Source organism: Anolis carolinensis, chromosome 1 (genome assembly GCF_035594765.1).
Source record: "Anolis carolinensis isolate JA03-04 chromosome 1, rAnoCar3.1.pri, whole genome shotgun sequence".
NCBI classification, from domain to species: domain Eukaryota; kingdom Metazoa; phylum Chordata; class Lepidosauria; order Squamata; family Dactyloidae; genus Anolis; species Anolis carolinensis.
In genome coordinates this window covers 225,727,886-225,743,369 of record NC_085841.1, presented here as the reverse complement: position 1 = coordinate 225,743,369, position 15,484 = coordinate 225,727,886, and the positions used below count along the sequence as shown (strand labels likewise).

Below are 15,484 nucleotides of genomic sequence, written 5' to 3'. Positions count from 1 at the left end.
AATCCCTGTGATAGCTTTGCCTTAAGGGTCGCCTTAAATCAGAAACTACTTGAAAGCAAAGAACAACTATGGTCAGTATTTAATTTTAAATAAAATCCAAGAATTAGAGCAGTTACCTAAGAATTATTACAGACAGACAGACAGACACATAAATACACAGAGAGAGGGAAGGAGAGGGGGGTGAGAAACCACCTCTGTGGACCTTTTGAAGCTCTCAAATTTCTTCTTCTGGTTACCATCTCAAAAAAACAAAACCTCAGGAGCAACTCAGGTTGCTCCTGACGCGAAAAAAAAAACCCTTGCCTGGATGTCAAGAAATCATCTGGAATGACATCCAGTGTGGATAAACAAGCCAGAATTGCTCACCCTGATCAAGAAAATCTATTGGTGGAAATTATCACTTCTGCCAACAGGAAGAAACCAAGAAGGCTTATCTATGGTTTATTTGTTTGCCCGGGGGGGGGGGGGGGGTGTACAAATGTTTATATGCTACTTTGATCCAAAACTTTCAAAGAGGTTTACATCAACAATACAAATCTGACACAAATACAATGATTAACTATGAAAAAAGATGTGAGGTAATCCGAGTAGCTATGTTTAAATAAATATGTTTCTAACATACATCAGAAAGTAAGAATAGGAGAAGCAGGTCAACAATGTAACAGAAGAGTTGTCACACACTAACTCCCTTTTTATCAAGAATTGTTTTAAATTGTTTGTATTGTTTTGATTGTATACCATCCTGAGATTTCAGAATGCAGGCTGTGGAAGAAAGATTTATAAATGAATGGGTTTTCATGTTGGGAAGGAAGAAATGAAGGAAGGAAATGCTTATTCTGGACCTGAGAGCCACTCCCTTACAACACTTCAGGCACTGATCCAGAACTTGCACATTCACAGATGTAACAGAAAGAAGAGTTGGGTCTAATCATCATATTGAGACTCCTACCATAAGTCCCCTATGACTGCTCTTGATGGTTTTGCATTCAGTAGCATTTGGGGACAATTTTTTTAAACAAAATTGCTTAGCATTATATTCAAACTGAAATCATTGGCTTATTGCTCTCCTAACAAGAATCCTGAGTTTGTTCTAAAGGAAAATTACCTCTGGACCATTTATTTAGAGCAGGCTTGAGATTGCTCTTTGCACAAAGAACAATCCATTCATTTCAAAAGTCTTATGAATCCTCTGCTGCTAAGAGAATCTCATTCTCTTTAATTTACTTCCACAAAATGAAATATCATTACATGTATCCATACACTGGCGGAGAAGACAATGGCCTTCTTTTAAGGTCAGTTGTACTACAGAACCAAAAGGAACCAAACTGAACAGTTCTACTCACATGACATCTATAGTTGCGCACACTGGCAAACATGAGTAGTAGGCAACCATCTGCCCATCTTTGAAGCTGCACATCTAGGTAAAGAGCATGCTATCAGTTGCAGGGTGGAGCTTTCTCCAACTCCATGTTGAGAAGAAGTGAGGCAAACACATGTTTGTGTTCCTTCCACCAGTTGTACCCCATCCAGGACTAGCTTTTCCATGAGGAAAAACCCAGATAGTTACTTTGAACATTGTTGTGTAGAGCCACCTTTAGGAGTATCCCAAGATGACATTTCCTCATTGCAGACTGGAGGAGAATTACCGAAAGTGAAATGAAGTGGTTGAGTCTCATGGTTACAGGTTTTGGCATAGCTAGCAAGACAACCCAAACATTGTTGACCCCTGAAGCTAATGATCTCTCATTACTTCAATGTGAGACTGCTCTTTATAGAAACTTTTTGATTATCTAAGAAACATTGACCAAGGAGAGTTCAGGTTTTCGCTATCATTAAGAATATGAGTCACTCTTTCAAACCATGCTTCAGCTAACTTAATTAGGTTTGAGCAAGTTCAGTTGCCCAGCCTCTAATATGGGGGTGATACTTGCATCTAATTGCACTCCACATACATACATACATACTTCCTATCAACTTTGTCCAAGTCACGTTGTTATGGACATTATTTTGGAAGTTCTCTGGGCCTTTGGGACACCTTTACCAGGACCTGAGGGAAGATTCAAGGAAAACCTCATTCCATGAGATGAACTCCATAGAGTCCCTTAGTTGCATCCTACCAAAAAGTACTCTTTTGCTTCATGTGGAAGGTTTGTGAAGATGACTAAGATACATGTGTTCATTATATATTAGTTGATTTTCATAAGTAAAGAAATTGCTATATGAATATATCAAGTATTTTATTGTTTTTCAATCCCTTCTGATTCAATTCCCATTGTTTTTCAGGTGCACCAAATTCCACAGGGAGACAGACAGCTGAAGCCTCCAAAACCCAAGAGAAGGAAGATCTCTAGATAACATTGAATGTCTTTGTTACTGGCCTAGTACATATATATATATATATATAAAACATGCACATAAATATATGATATTATATATTGATAATATCAGGATGGATAGAGTTCATCACCACAGGGTGCTAAACAAAACAGTGGTACAGTATTCTTATTGATAAAGAAGGCAATGTCAATCCAGATCTTCAAAAGGTTGCAGTGTGTCTATAAAACTCTTTTTTTTTCCTATAATACTAAAATTGTGATTATAAAATTAGAGTCCAAATGTTTCTGCAAAGTTTTCATTGTGTATATAGATAAAACAGAATTTCATGACGATATCTGGAATGTAAATAATGTACAATATTGTCATGTACAAGCGTACCTAATGCACACTTTATCTTTTATTGTACAAAAAAAAATAGTGTACAAAATTCTTTGGTTTCTATTGAGTACACATACAAGAGACTTGCCAGTGTAAAGTGATAAATAAAAATACAGCCTAAATGCTTTTATATAATAATGTAAAAGATGCTGTTTTTGTATTTAACAGCAGTGGAAAAGGCATGATTATGTAATACCTTAATTATGACATAACACTTCTCGCGATTGAGTGTTCATTTATAGTGTCTGTTTGGAATGAACCTTGCCTGGAAGTACTGTACTCCATTTCAGGTCCCTGTAGGGAGAGTGCAACCTTGCAGATTCCTAAAGGGATGTGGGATCACACAGATCAAATTAGGAAATCAAAACTTGCAACTACTCGTTGCATTTTTTTAAAAGTTTTCCTGAGTTTTAAAGTAGAGTACTATAGATTTTTTTAATTAAAAATATTTAGATAGAATATTTTAGTCAGCTATTGCTTTAAACAGAATTTCATAGCCACCTGCTTTAAAGTCAGAGTCATTCATTTTGAAACCCTTCAGAGCCTGTATTGGCTACTGACTTAATCTCTTGGTGCAAAATGACGTATTGCATAAAAGCAATAAGCCCATTTCAAGAACTGTTCCTATTAATTGATAACTCTAAGACAGTGGTGTCCAATCTGTGGCCTTCTTGATGTTTTGGACTTTAGCTACCAAAACACCTGACCATTGGACAAGCTAGCTATGGCGTCTAGGAGTTGGGAGTCCCAAACACCTGGAAAGCCACAAGTTGCACACCATTGCTCTAAGACAGTGGTTCTCAACCTGTGGGTTCCCAGATGTTTTGGCCTACAACTCCCAGAAATCCCAGCCAGTTTACCAGCTGTTAGGATTTCTTGGAGTTGAAGGCCAAAACATCTGGGGACACACAGGTTGAGAACCATTGCTCTAAGAGATTGCAGTGCAATCTGTCCTTCACATTTGCTGGGATTAGGGGCAGGGGACCCCTGTGAAAGTGAAGAGGAAGCATGAACAAAGAAATTGCTATTTTTTATCTGAGGAATATCTCACTAATATCTAGGTCTGCCATCATAACTCTGTGGTTGACTTTGGTTAGAAGCTGGCCATAGAATTGCACTGGAGGACCCAGAGCTTCCTCAAGGGGTGTTATCTCTCGAAATCTCTAGGTCTGGAGGAAGCTAGTGATAGAATCACATTGTGGAAGATTTAGAGATTCTTAGAACAAATCCATTAATAATCAGTCCAGCAAATGTCAAACCCACAAAGGTGAGGGACAACTGCATAGCATAACAGGAGTCTTTGAACTGAGAAAGAGATTTCGGCTATTCCTTTTATGATCAGATATTTTTATTTACTTCACCGGGGCTATATCAGCACTAAAAGGACACTGAATTGTCTCACCTGCTGATATTAATCTCATTGCCCATTTTAATATACTAGAGGAAAAAGGTAGCTTACTAAACTATTAGGAGCACTGGCCAGGATCCCAAGAACTACACAACTAGTGTTTTGTGTGTGCTCCTTGCATCGAAGGCTCCCTCTATTTCAGTTTGATAAACCAATTTTGAACCAGAGAGAACTTCCAAAAACATTTTTTTTATCAGGAATGGGGTTCTTTTTAATAACAAGAGAGGAAGTTTTTGTTTTTTAAAAAACTTATAGGGCACACCAAAATCTTTGGATGTATCTAATGTAGCTCTTTGGATTCCAGCCAGTGATTTTGTCAGTATTATGTAACATATCAGATTTATTTTATTTAATAAGAATTATTTATGCCATTAACAGATTCTTATATATAAATATAAATATATGAATATATATATATATATCAATGTGGCAGAAATGTTCAGGTTGAGTCTGTTAACCAGATTATTTATGTTCTGTTGAGTTGGAAAGAAATGTGAAACATGTTTGTTAGAAAGGTGATCGTACACTACAGATTCACAAAGCTAAAGCTGTGAGCCATTCTCAGAGTCCCGAGATCTTTTAAAAAAGTGGTCGTGCAGTGGTCATTTTCAGTGTCGGTGCTGCATATGGTGGCAATGGCCTCCCCCTTTTTTCCAGGCATTGCACAACGTATCCCCCATTCATCATGCCTGGGCCCAAGATGGAGTCTTTAGGGCCACCTACTACCTCTTCATCTGGGAGCCAGCCTTTTGTTATATCCCGAAGCGTCATTCCTTCTAGTGGCCTAGTTACTACTTCTAGCAAAGAGTGCTGGTAACCACCATCACCTACAGCTGATAACGGTACCAGTATATTGATAACCAAAATCTAATGTTTCAACGAGGAGTACTCATTCCCTGCCCAGTTCACCTTCTCAGGGCCCAAGCTCCACTTTCCATGGGATACGAGCAGCAACACTAGTCCCAGAGGACAAGAGATCTGGGGGAAGTCCATTCCCCCGGCCAGTTCTTCCATGCCAATGCACATAGCACTACCCCTGGGCTACGGGGGCTGCTCTTATCCCATGCGGACAGCTCTCATTCTCTTTTTCCAAGCCCAACCTGATGGAATGCAATTCACTACACTACGCTACAGTGGCCTGGAGACAGGAACCCTTCCTTCTGCTGGGTAGGTTCATTTTGTCATTTGTGTACTGGCAGCGTAGCCTGCCACAATCCTACATGAAAACCCATGTGAAATGATCTTTTATGTAGTTTAGTTAGCACTCTCTCTTTTTTTGTTACAAGTTGATGTGTTTGTTACGTTTAAAGAGTTAATGTTGTCCATTTTTTTTCGTACCAGCCTGCTTTCTGCGCTTGTCTAAACAGATGTTTCTATTCATGAATACTCATGTGAGTGTGTGTGTCTGTGTGTGAATGGATGTGTGCTTCTATTTAGTTCTTTTTTAAGTTTGCCTTTTTTTTCTTCCCTAAAATGGAATTTGTATTGACCCACCCTTCTTTTGACATTTTTAACTAATTAGGTTTGTATTTTTCTCACCGATGTATACTTTACATTAGTAGACTATGTAAAGTATTTTTGTGCACTTGATTTCATTGGTTAATATTGGCATTGATGTGGGTGCTAGGAGTAGATTGTTTCAGTCCATACAGATTTTTTTCCTTCTCTTTAGAGTTTTTATGGTTTTATGTAAGCAGTTTATGTAAATATTGTGAGCATTACAGGTCATGCAGTGTTGTAACATTTTTAAAAATGTTGCACCTACTTTACAATTAAAAACCTGGTCACTCATACTTGAATTTTGCCCATAGAGCCATTTCTTTCTCTTTGCATTAGTGCATAAATTACTTTTAACAAAAGGCTCAATCTTTCTTTCTATGATTTTTTTTGTTTAACAAATCTATATTTTTCTAACAGAAGATTTTAACACTTAATATTTTTTGCCCGCTTTCTATCTTATGATGAAAAACTCCTATATTTAGAAGGTGAGAAAATACCCACATTTTGGAAAGTGGAATAAGATGAATCCTGAGACTTGGCACAATTACAGAGATTGCAAGTGGGACAATGAAGTTGGGCCCCTTAAGATGAATTAGCCTCTCATTAATTTCTCATAGATCAATTAGTGGATGTTTGTGTGGTGTTTTGAGGATATAAAGTGCTAACTATCCTCATGTGTCTATTTATTTATTTATTCCTGGCAGGTTGTGATAAAGTAATATAAAAATTCAAAGAATTATTCTTCTTTCTATAATGAAGCTTTATGAATACCATTTCTATTTATGAAAAAGTTTTAATTCCTATAACAAATTACTTAGAGTGAAAATTATTACTGGCACTAACTCTGAAGATCATATCCAAAGGATTGAAAACATTTAATGTCCCATATCAGCTATGACCACAGCCTAGGTCTGGAATTTGTTTTATAGTTTTTATATTTAAATTTACCAGTGCCATTGTGCAGACGACTTGCGAATAATGCAATATTATGTGGATTCCCTGAATTTAATGGTATAACGTATCATGGTGGACTGAATTACCTTTTATTAGCTACAGTTTGTATTTTGCTACATAGGGTTTTTTAATATGAATATTCCAGAAGAGCAGCAGCATAATAATGCTTTTCTATTTTAAAAGAACCCCATTCTAGTCTTACTAAGAGTTAGATTTTTTAAAAATATCAGTTTTGTAAAAATTTGATAAAAATTGTCAATATTATGATTAAACCACACAAAAAAACTCACTGTGATGTTCTCTTCCGGAAGTGGGCCATGTTTGCACAACACCAGGCTGGGAGGGGTCATTTGTCCCAGGCTCAAAGTGAAATATATACGGTACTATTAAATATCCATAAAATTAATACTGATTTCACTATATTAACCGGAGAGTTTGGTTATGATAGAAAATTATTGACACAGTCTTCAATTTACATACTGTTTTCCAAATTTTAATACTACTTTCAGCTTATGAAATTCTGTATCCAGTACATCCATTTAGAAATCAGTTTGCGTGATAGATTGTATGTTCTGCTCAGTTCACATTAGGGAATTACACCTCAAATTGTTAATGTTTTGTGTGGGTCATGCATCTGTGAAGATCATAAATGTCTAGATAATAAGCATTTGAAATTAATGAAATAGTGTATTCAATCAATTGCATCCCACATATCTTCATGAAATCTTTAAGAAATTGGCACTAGTAATGTTAACAGAGGGAGTGTCCAAGTAACGCAAGAAGTCATGCCTGATTAAAGGCGCACCTATCGAATAGAGAACAAAAGGATACCCATGAAAAGCTCAAAAGTCTCAAAACTTTGGAGACATCCCCATTTGTCCCCAACCATCTTATAAATGGGGGCATACGGATCTTAAGGGGTTTATTCCTTATTATTGTCAATAACTCTCATTGACAAACATTTCCACAAAAGTTTCCACCTTTTTTAAATCTAGTGATTGATGTAGCATCTTTGGGTGAAGAAGTATTCATTACTTAAAGAAGTAATTTGCTTCAGTTACATTTTGTTGGATAATACCCATGCTCTACTGTTTCAACATTCTGTTATTATTTAGGATGATGCATTCATATCCCAATAAGGTGACCTTTTGCAGTTGACAGATCATAATTTTGTCAATGTTTATTGTTTCCAAATGCCGGCTGAGATCTTTTGGCACAGCATCCATTGTGCCGATTACCACCAAGACCACCTGTACTGGTTTATGCCAGAGTCTTTGCAGTTCGATTTTGAGATCCTTATTACATTTATTTATATCACACTTTTTCTCTCCATGCGGAGACTCAAAGCAGCTCACAATTAAAAGAATTACAATACAACTTCAAATATACAAATATTAAAACAGTATTAAACATAATTAATAAAACAATTCAAGTTAAAATCATAAAAGCATATAAAACCACAGCACCCCTGACTAGATCTTAAACACCTTCATCTTTAAAAGCCTACCTGAATACAAAGGTCTTAACCTGCTGATGAAAGGACAGAAGGGAGGGGGCCATTCTGGCTTCCTTGGGAAGAAGGGAATTCCAGAGTCACGAGGCAGGAACTGAGAAGGAAGGCCCACTCTCTCATTCCCACCAACAGAACTTGAGATGGAGATGGGACTGAGAGAAGAACCTTTCCTGAAGATCTCAGGGCCCAGACAGGTTCGTGCAAGAGGGTGCAGTCAGCCAAATAGCCTGGACCTGAGCCACCTAGAGCTATAAAGGTAATAACCAGCACTTTGTCCAGAAACAAAATTGTGTCCAGAAACAGACTGGCAGTCAGTGAAGCTGCTGCAACAGTGGGGTTGTCCACAGAGGAAGATACTTTCTGGAATTGGAGGACATTACTTGAAGATACCTTAGTCTTGAAAAGGGATGACTGAACTACAGCCTACAACCATCCTTTCCCATTCTGTTAATTACCCCAGAAATAATGAGTTACCAGAAACTGCCATCCTGTTGCCTCCATAATACTTGCAATATCCTTTCCCCAGACTGCTAGCATGACTTATGCTACACTTGTCATTAACTCCACAGAAAAATATGACTATCAGTGACAAAACAAAAACATTTTTAAATTGCTGTTACCATGTGTGGCATTGCTTTGAGGAAGTGGATGACATAGTAGAATGAAGTCCAGCTACATTGTTCTTCTAAAATGAAATGGATTTAAATCATTGTGAGCAAAGACATACTTTATCAAATGAGTTTTATTTGACTCCTGAGAATTTAATGTACTTCTACCCTTTATGGGAAGAGGAACCTATTAATGATGGATGTAATAGATAAAATACTAGTTAAAGAACAGCAAGGTGTGCATAACATTTCCAAAGATTCCTCTCAAGGATCATACCATTTAGCCATTAATAGGCACTGAGATTCTAAAAATTAAGGAATAGTAATAATTGGATTGCCCCTAATTCAGAGGTTCCAAGTCTGCACGTTTCCTCCACAAAGTAAGAATAATATGCCTTATTCATGTTAACGTTGTGGATGTCTCATTATGTAAATTTGGAGCTGTCCCAACCACTAAGTGAGTTAAGAAAGCCACATTTTTAGAAGAGTCTAGTGCATGACACATACACTTCCCGCAAATATCCAAACCAGGTTGAATGTTTTCCTGGAAAAGAATCCAGAATCATAAGAACTGCAGAACTTTTGGAACAACTGCATTCATTTTTTGTATTAAAATTGAGTATGAACATACTATAATCAGAGTGAATCAGAAATACAGAGGATATGTCTCTTTATTACAATATTTCACAGGGTCATCTTGATGCTGCATAACACCGTTGAATATCAAAAACAGCAGGTAGATTACAGCATCCTTAAGTGTAATTTGTCTAGAAAGCTGTTATTCTTATTGAAAATGGCCAATTTTCTCACTCTACTTGACTAAGCCTTTCGAGTTGCCAAGATCTCAGATCATCTTCCACCTCAGGAACAGATGTATACAAATGCTTGACTGTTTCTGTTGCTGTTGTTACTTACTTAGGCGATCCCTCATCAGAATAAGATTGTCCTCCATGTGTGGTGTCTTGGCAGTGGGTACATAGGTGACTGTGGAGTCCTACTCTTGACCCACATGTTCTTCCACAGTGAAGACATCAGATTCCAGATGGGAGGTGGTCCCGGTCAGGGTTGGCTTGATACGCCTTCCTCTTGGCACTTTTCTCCCTTTCGCCCTCCATTTGTGCCTCTTTGATTTCCACTGCACTGCTGGTCACAGCTGACCTCCAGTTAGAGCGCTCAAGGGCCAGGGCTTCCCAGTTCTCAGTGTCTATACCACAGTTTTTAAGGTTAGCTTTAATCCCATCTTTAAATCTCTTTTCCTGTCCACCAACATTCCGTTTTCCGTTCTTGAGTAGGGAGTATAACTGCTTTGTGAGATGGTGATTGGGCATTCGAACAATGTGGCCAGTCCAGTGGAGTTGATGGCGAAGGAGCATTGCTTTAATGCTGGTGGTCTTTGCTTCTTTCTAGCATGCTGACATTTGTCCACCTGTCTTCCCAAGAGATTTGGAGGATTTTTCGAAGGCAACACTGATGGAATCATTCCAGAAGTTGAATGTGATGTCTCTAGACCGTCTACATTTCACAAGCATATAGCAGGGTTGTTGGGAAGACATTCAGTATGTACTGACCAAATTAATACAGCCATGCTGTTGTCCATTGAATACAGCACGTCCACTAACTTAGCATGAGATTCTACTGACCTAGTTTGATTTGAATCCCTCAGCAGGGATCCTTGGCCCTCCAAAACAGAACTCTCTCATATTATCAGGCTTAGGTCCAAGTACTATGCTTTTCATCACGGCAGGATCAGCTCATAATTTGCCAAAATACTGTGCTTCAGATAGTTGGGTTAGGTGTTGGGTTGCGTTGCTATTATAGGACTGCTAGTCTTAATAGCTAGCTAAGACTAAGGAAGGCTGAGCAAAGGGAGATAGACACTTTTGAACTATGGTGTCGAAGGAAAATTCTGAGAGTGCCTTTGACCGCAAGAAGATCAAACCAATCCATACTCCAGGAAATAATGCCCGGCTGCTCACTGGAGGGAAGGATATTGGAGGCAAAGATGAAGTACTTTGTCCACATAATGAGAAGACAGGAAAGCTTGGAGAAGACAATGATGCTGGGCAAAATGGAAGGAAAAATGAAGAGGGGCCGACCAAGGGCAAGATGGACGGATGGTATCCTTGAAGAGACTGGCTTGACCTTGAAGGAGCTTGGGTGGCAACAGCCGACAGGGAGCTCTGCCGTGGGCTGGTCCATGAGATCACAAAGAGCCAGAAGCGACTGAACGAATATACAACAAAGTCTTAATAGTATAATGTAGCCAGAGCTTTATTTTATCAATACATTGGCAAACCGCACTGTACATATTTCAGTAGATTTTACAGTGATTCTAACAAAGAACCACTATTCTACAGTGAATTGATTTAAAGCATACTAATATTTGCAGATAACTCCTGTTAAGAGTACCTGCAGATTTCCTAGTCTTTAGATCTGAAGGTATTAATGAATGAGCATGAGGTTGTAAAGCGGTACAATATGCAGTATTTTATAGTTGCAAGTACATTACCTCTAATTTATATATTTCTGTTAGCAGCAACTGATTCTGAATTTTAGAATTATCCTCTTTCCAGTTTGTGAGCACTCCCAGTCTAGACTCAGTGTGAAATTTTTAAGAATAAACAGCTCACCCGTTTAAATGCATAGCCCTTGGGCGGCATCAAACCGCCAACACAGAAAGTGTTCTCTAAGGGCAAAGTAGATTAAACAGGGAAAGTCAATGAAACAGGCTTATTGTCTGCCTACTGCAATCCTGCAAATTTGTTTTTCAGATAATATAAAGGAATTTATATTGTAGGCCAGTGACAAGGATCTTGTGGATCCTAATTCCCATTAGATCCAGTGAGTTACAATAAGATCTGACATTAAATAATATGGGTAGGGGATATGTGGACTTCTAGGTGTTATTAGATTCTGTCAGCATTCCTCACCATTGGCTGTTTTCAAATTTATCTGGCAATTTTGCCCTCCTGGAACTATTCATGTGGCTCGGATTCTGGATCCAAAGTTTTTGTCTTGTTTATTTTCCATAGATAACTTTGTCTATTATGTTGCTGTAAGTTAAGAGATATTGAATTTAATATAGTAAAAACTATTAAAGCTTATAGTGTGACTGCAATAAGCCGAGATTACAGGATATTACCCAACTCAATAGGAAGGGACAGATACAGTTTCAAAGGGTGCTGGAGATCAGAAGGCAAGTTTATAAGGAGAAAGAAGGAAAGGGTGTGGTACTATGCAGGCAGCTGCTTGCTGTGTCCACCCATATAAAATAACTCTTAAGTGCTTGTTTTTCAACCCTAAGGAGGATAAAGAAACCATTTGATTCCATAGGTTTTTTAAATCAGTTCTGCCAGATTCTAGCCCAATCTGATGTAAACTACTGCTGATTTGCACAATTTTATAAGAATATCATTTCTGGCAGCTCTTGGAATTATTTTTATTTTTATCCTGCCTTTACCCCAGTTTGAGATTCACAGCAGCTCACAACAGCTAAAACAGATCTAATTAAAACATAATGGTATACAAAAGTAAAAACGCAATTAAACTATGGTATCGTAAATATGAGACCAAATTAAAATAGGCAAAGATAAAGGTTTTCCCCTGGCATTAAGTCTAATTGTGTCTGACTCTGGGGGTTGGTGCTCTTCTCCGTTCCTAAGCCAAAGAGCCAGCGTTATCCATAGACGTCTGCAAGGTCACGTGGCCGATGTTATCTGTAAACACCTCTAGAGTTATGTGGCCGGCATGACTGCATGGAGCGTAATTAAATTAAAATACCAACAACAAATACATGTGCTTCCATTCTTAAAGATCTGGAAGAACAAAAATAATCTGCTTGCAAAAAGATAGAACAGAGGATATCAGTGAAAGCCTCCCTAGGAAGGGAATTTCTCAGCCTGGGAGCAGCCACTGGGAAGATCTTGTGAGGATCGGAGGACAGAACAGTTCTCAAAAGATCCCAGAACAGGTAGATTGATAGAACAACCTACTGCAATTCCAGTTTAGGTTCAGTAATACTTTAAAGTATGTTTCACTTGGAAATCAAACTTCAAGGCAGGTTTCATTTTGGATTGGGACTGGCACATCTCATGTAAGACCATGAAGGCTGCATATCTCAGCTATTTGTCATTTGATAATGGAAGAAGGCTTAGGGCAGTTAACATGTCTAGTCACTGTATGAGTAATGCCTCAATATTTTGTCAGTTCTTGACATCCTTTGGATTCAATCCCATATACCAGACTTTCCAAAAATGTCATGTGACACTCTTTTGGATATGCATCATTTCATGACACAGTAATTCAATTTTACTAGCAAAGCGGAGGTCAAACCAGCCTCTTAGAAGAGATACACACACACACATAAATTGTAATAACGAAATGTACAGGGACACAACATATCTTATGAAAAAAATTCATTTATATTTTTAAATAGATATTAATTGCTTACTTCACACAGACTCAGAGGTTTCCAATTATGTTTGCGACACACGAATGTGTTGTGACACATAGGTTGGAAAGCTCTGCTACAAACCATTATGCTTGTGCAAACTGCTGAGAGGGCAACTTGGTTCATTAGAAAATTAAATGGGAGATAGCAATCCATGCACTAGAACTTGGTGATCTCTGGACACTAACTGCAATCCAGAGCCCTAAAAACAGGGTTCTGCCATAAAGCAAGTGGACTGCTGCTGCAGCTGGTAGATTTGGTGTAGCAGAATTTGCACCAATTGGTTTCTGTATTTGGAAGCACAAGGAAAATAGTGCCACTCGGCTTTCCACAAGCACAGTCACCATAGCAACATTGCATAAAATCCTGGCAATGCAACCCTTGTCAACCCTACCAATTTAAAGCACTTTCCAAAAGTCTGCCACTTTTCTTCCCGCTTTTGCTGGCTTCCTGTCCATCAGTGAGTATGAGGGAGAAACCATTTTTCTTTGTATTTTTTAAAAGCCTAGTGATGTCTATCTGCTACAGCAAAACCAAGAAACAGTCTTTTGCAACACCTTAAAGACAAACAAAAAATTTTATGGGGTAAGCTTTTGTGGACTGTATTTCATCAGATGTGTGGCATAAACATAGCAAGAGAAAGCCGGAGGGGGGAAAAAAGAAAACATATTTTACTATTGGCCACACAGCCCGAAAGACATACAACAACCCCATATTTTACTATTATTTATTTTACAATTCTGTATCCTGCCTTTTCTGCAAAAAGTTCTAGGTAGGTCACGGCAAATGCAGAACATAATATTTAAAAGCATGTCTCCATAACACAAAGCACAAAAGCAGCACTAGAAAGTCACACAACGGTCCAGAATTTATAAAGCATTTTTTAAAGTTTTGATGTGAGAGAAAAGTAAAGAGATTGGAGCAGTGGATCTCAACTTGTGGGTCCCCAAATGTTTTGGCCCACAACTCCCAGAAATCCCAGCCAATTTACCAGCTGTTAGGATTTCTGGGAGTTGAAGGCCAAAACATCTGGGGACCTACAGGTTGAGAACCACTGGATTAGAGGGAAGTAAAATGCAAGAAATACAGCACACATTTCTTCTGTAGTGACTTTCATACCTCTGGATAATTGTCATTTACCTGTTTTATTTTGTTGAAATGGATTTTATTTGTTTCCGAGAGAGAGGAGCTGAAGAGAAGAATGAGAAATATACAATGGACAGCCTTCAGCATCTACGTATCTTTTTGTCTTCAGTTCTACAGACTTCTGAGAAGGACTTCTGTCAGGTGAAAGCTTCCACTGAGAGGGAGAAGAACCCTAAAAAAAACATGGACAACTACTACACCTTCGTACCTTGGCATATATTTTTGAAATATACAATATGACCTCAATTTCCGCAGGGGATACATGCTCAGATTTACCTTGGAGACACTAAACCAGTTTTAGTTTAGCCCAGTGGTTCTCAATCTGTGGGTCCTCAGATGTTTTGGCCTTCAATTCCCAGAAATCCTAACAGCTAGTAAACTGGCTGGGATTTCTGGGAGTTGTGGGCCAAAACACCTGGGGACCCATAGGGTGAGAACCACTGCATTAGGGGACCCTAAATGGGGTCGCAACCTACAGTTTAAGAAGCGTTGAAGTTAGATTATGGGGTAGACGTTCCTTGCTGTTGCCCTACTGTTACACAATTCAGAATAAATGCATTAAATTATTCTGATTTACAGTAGAGTCTCACTTATCCAGCATAAACGGGCCGGCAGAATGTTGGATAACCGAATATGTTGGATAATAAGGAGGGATTAAGGAAAAGCCTATTAAACATCAAATTAAGTTATGATTTTACAAGTTAAGCACCAAAACATCATGTTATACAACAAATTTGACAGAAAAAGTAGTTCAATACGCAGTAATGCTATGTAGTAACTACTGTATTTACTAATTTAGCACCAAAATATCACGATGTATTGAAAACATTGACTACAAAAATGCGTTGGATAATCCAGAACGTTGGATAAGCAAATGTTGGATAAGTGAGACTCTACTGTAATATATTAAATTATTGTTAATAGAACACAAAATTGCTGTGTAATATCAATTGGACTAGGTTTTGATATCAACACCCCTACAGAAACTTTTAAAAGTTATATTAAGAGAATATTCAGAGGAAAGAGAATAGCAATATCAGTGTTTTAAACGCTATCTTGAAATCCAAATATTTCATTGCTAGCCTTCTGTTATAACCATGCTATAAAAACCCCTGGCGGTGCAGTGGGTTAAACCCTTATGCTGGCAGGACTGCTGACCAACAGGTTGGCAGTTCGAATCTGGGGAGAGC

At 38.2% G+C, this 15,484-nt stretch overlaps 1 protein-coding gene across 3 annotated transcripts in view; it reads left to right on the top strand.

The window, feature by feature from the left end:
• mbd5 (methyl-CpG binding domain protein 5) overlaps positions 1-5,922 on the top strand; it is a 169,438-nt gene extending 163,516 nt beyond the window's left edge. For all 3 annotated transcript variants that reach the window (XM_062966335.1, XM_062966342.1, XM_062966348.1), the window contains one exon: positions 2,284-5,922. In XM_062966335.1, coding sequence (XP_062822405.1) covers positions 2,284-2,355 — 72 coding nt within the window. In that variant the 3' untranslated portion in view covers positions 2,356-5,922. The remainder of the gene's footprint in view (positions 1-2,283) is intronic.
• The last annotated feature ends 9,562 nt before the right edge of the window (positions 5,923-15,484 follow it).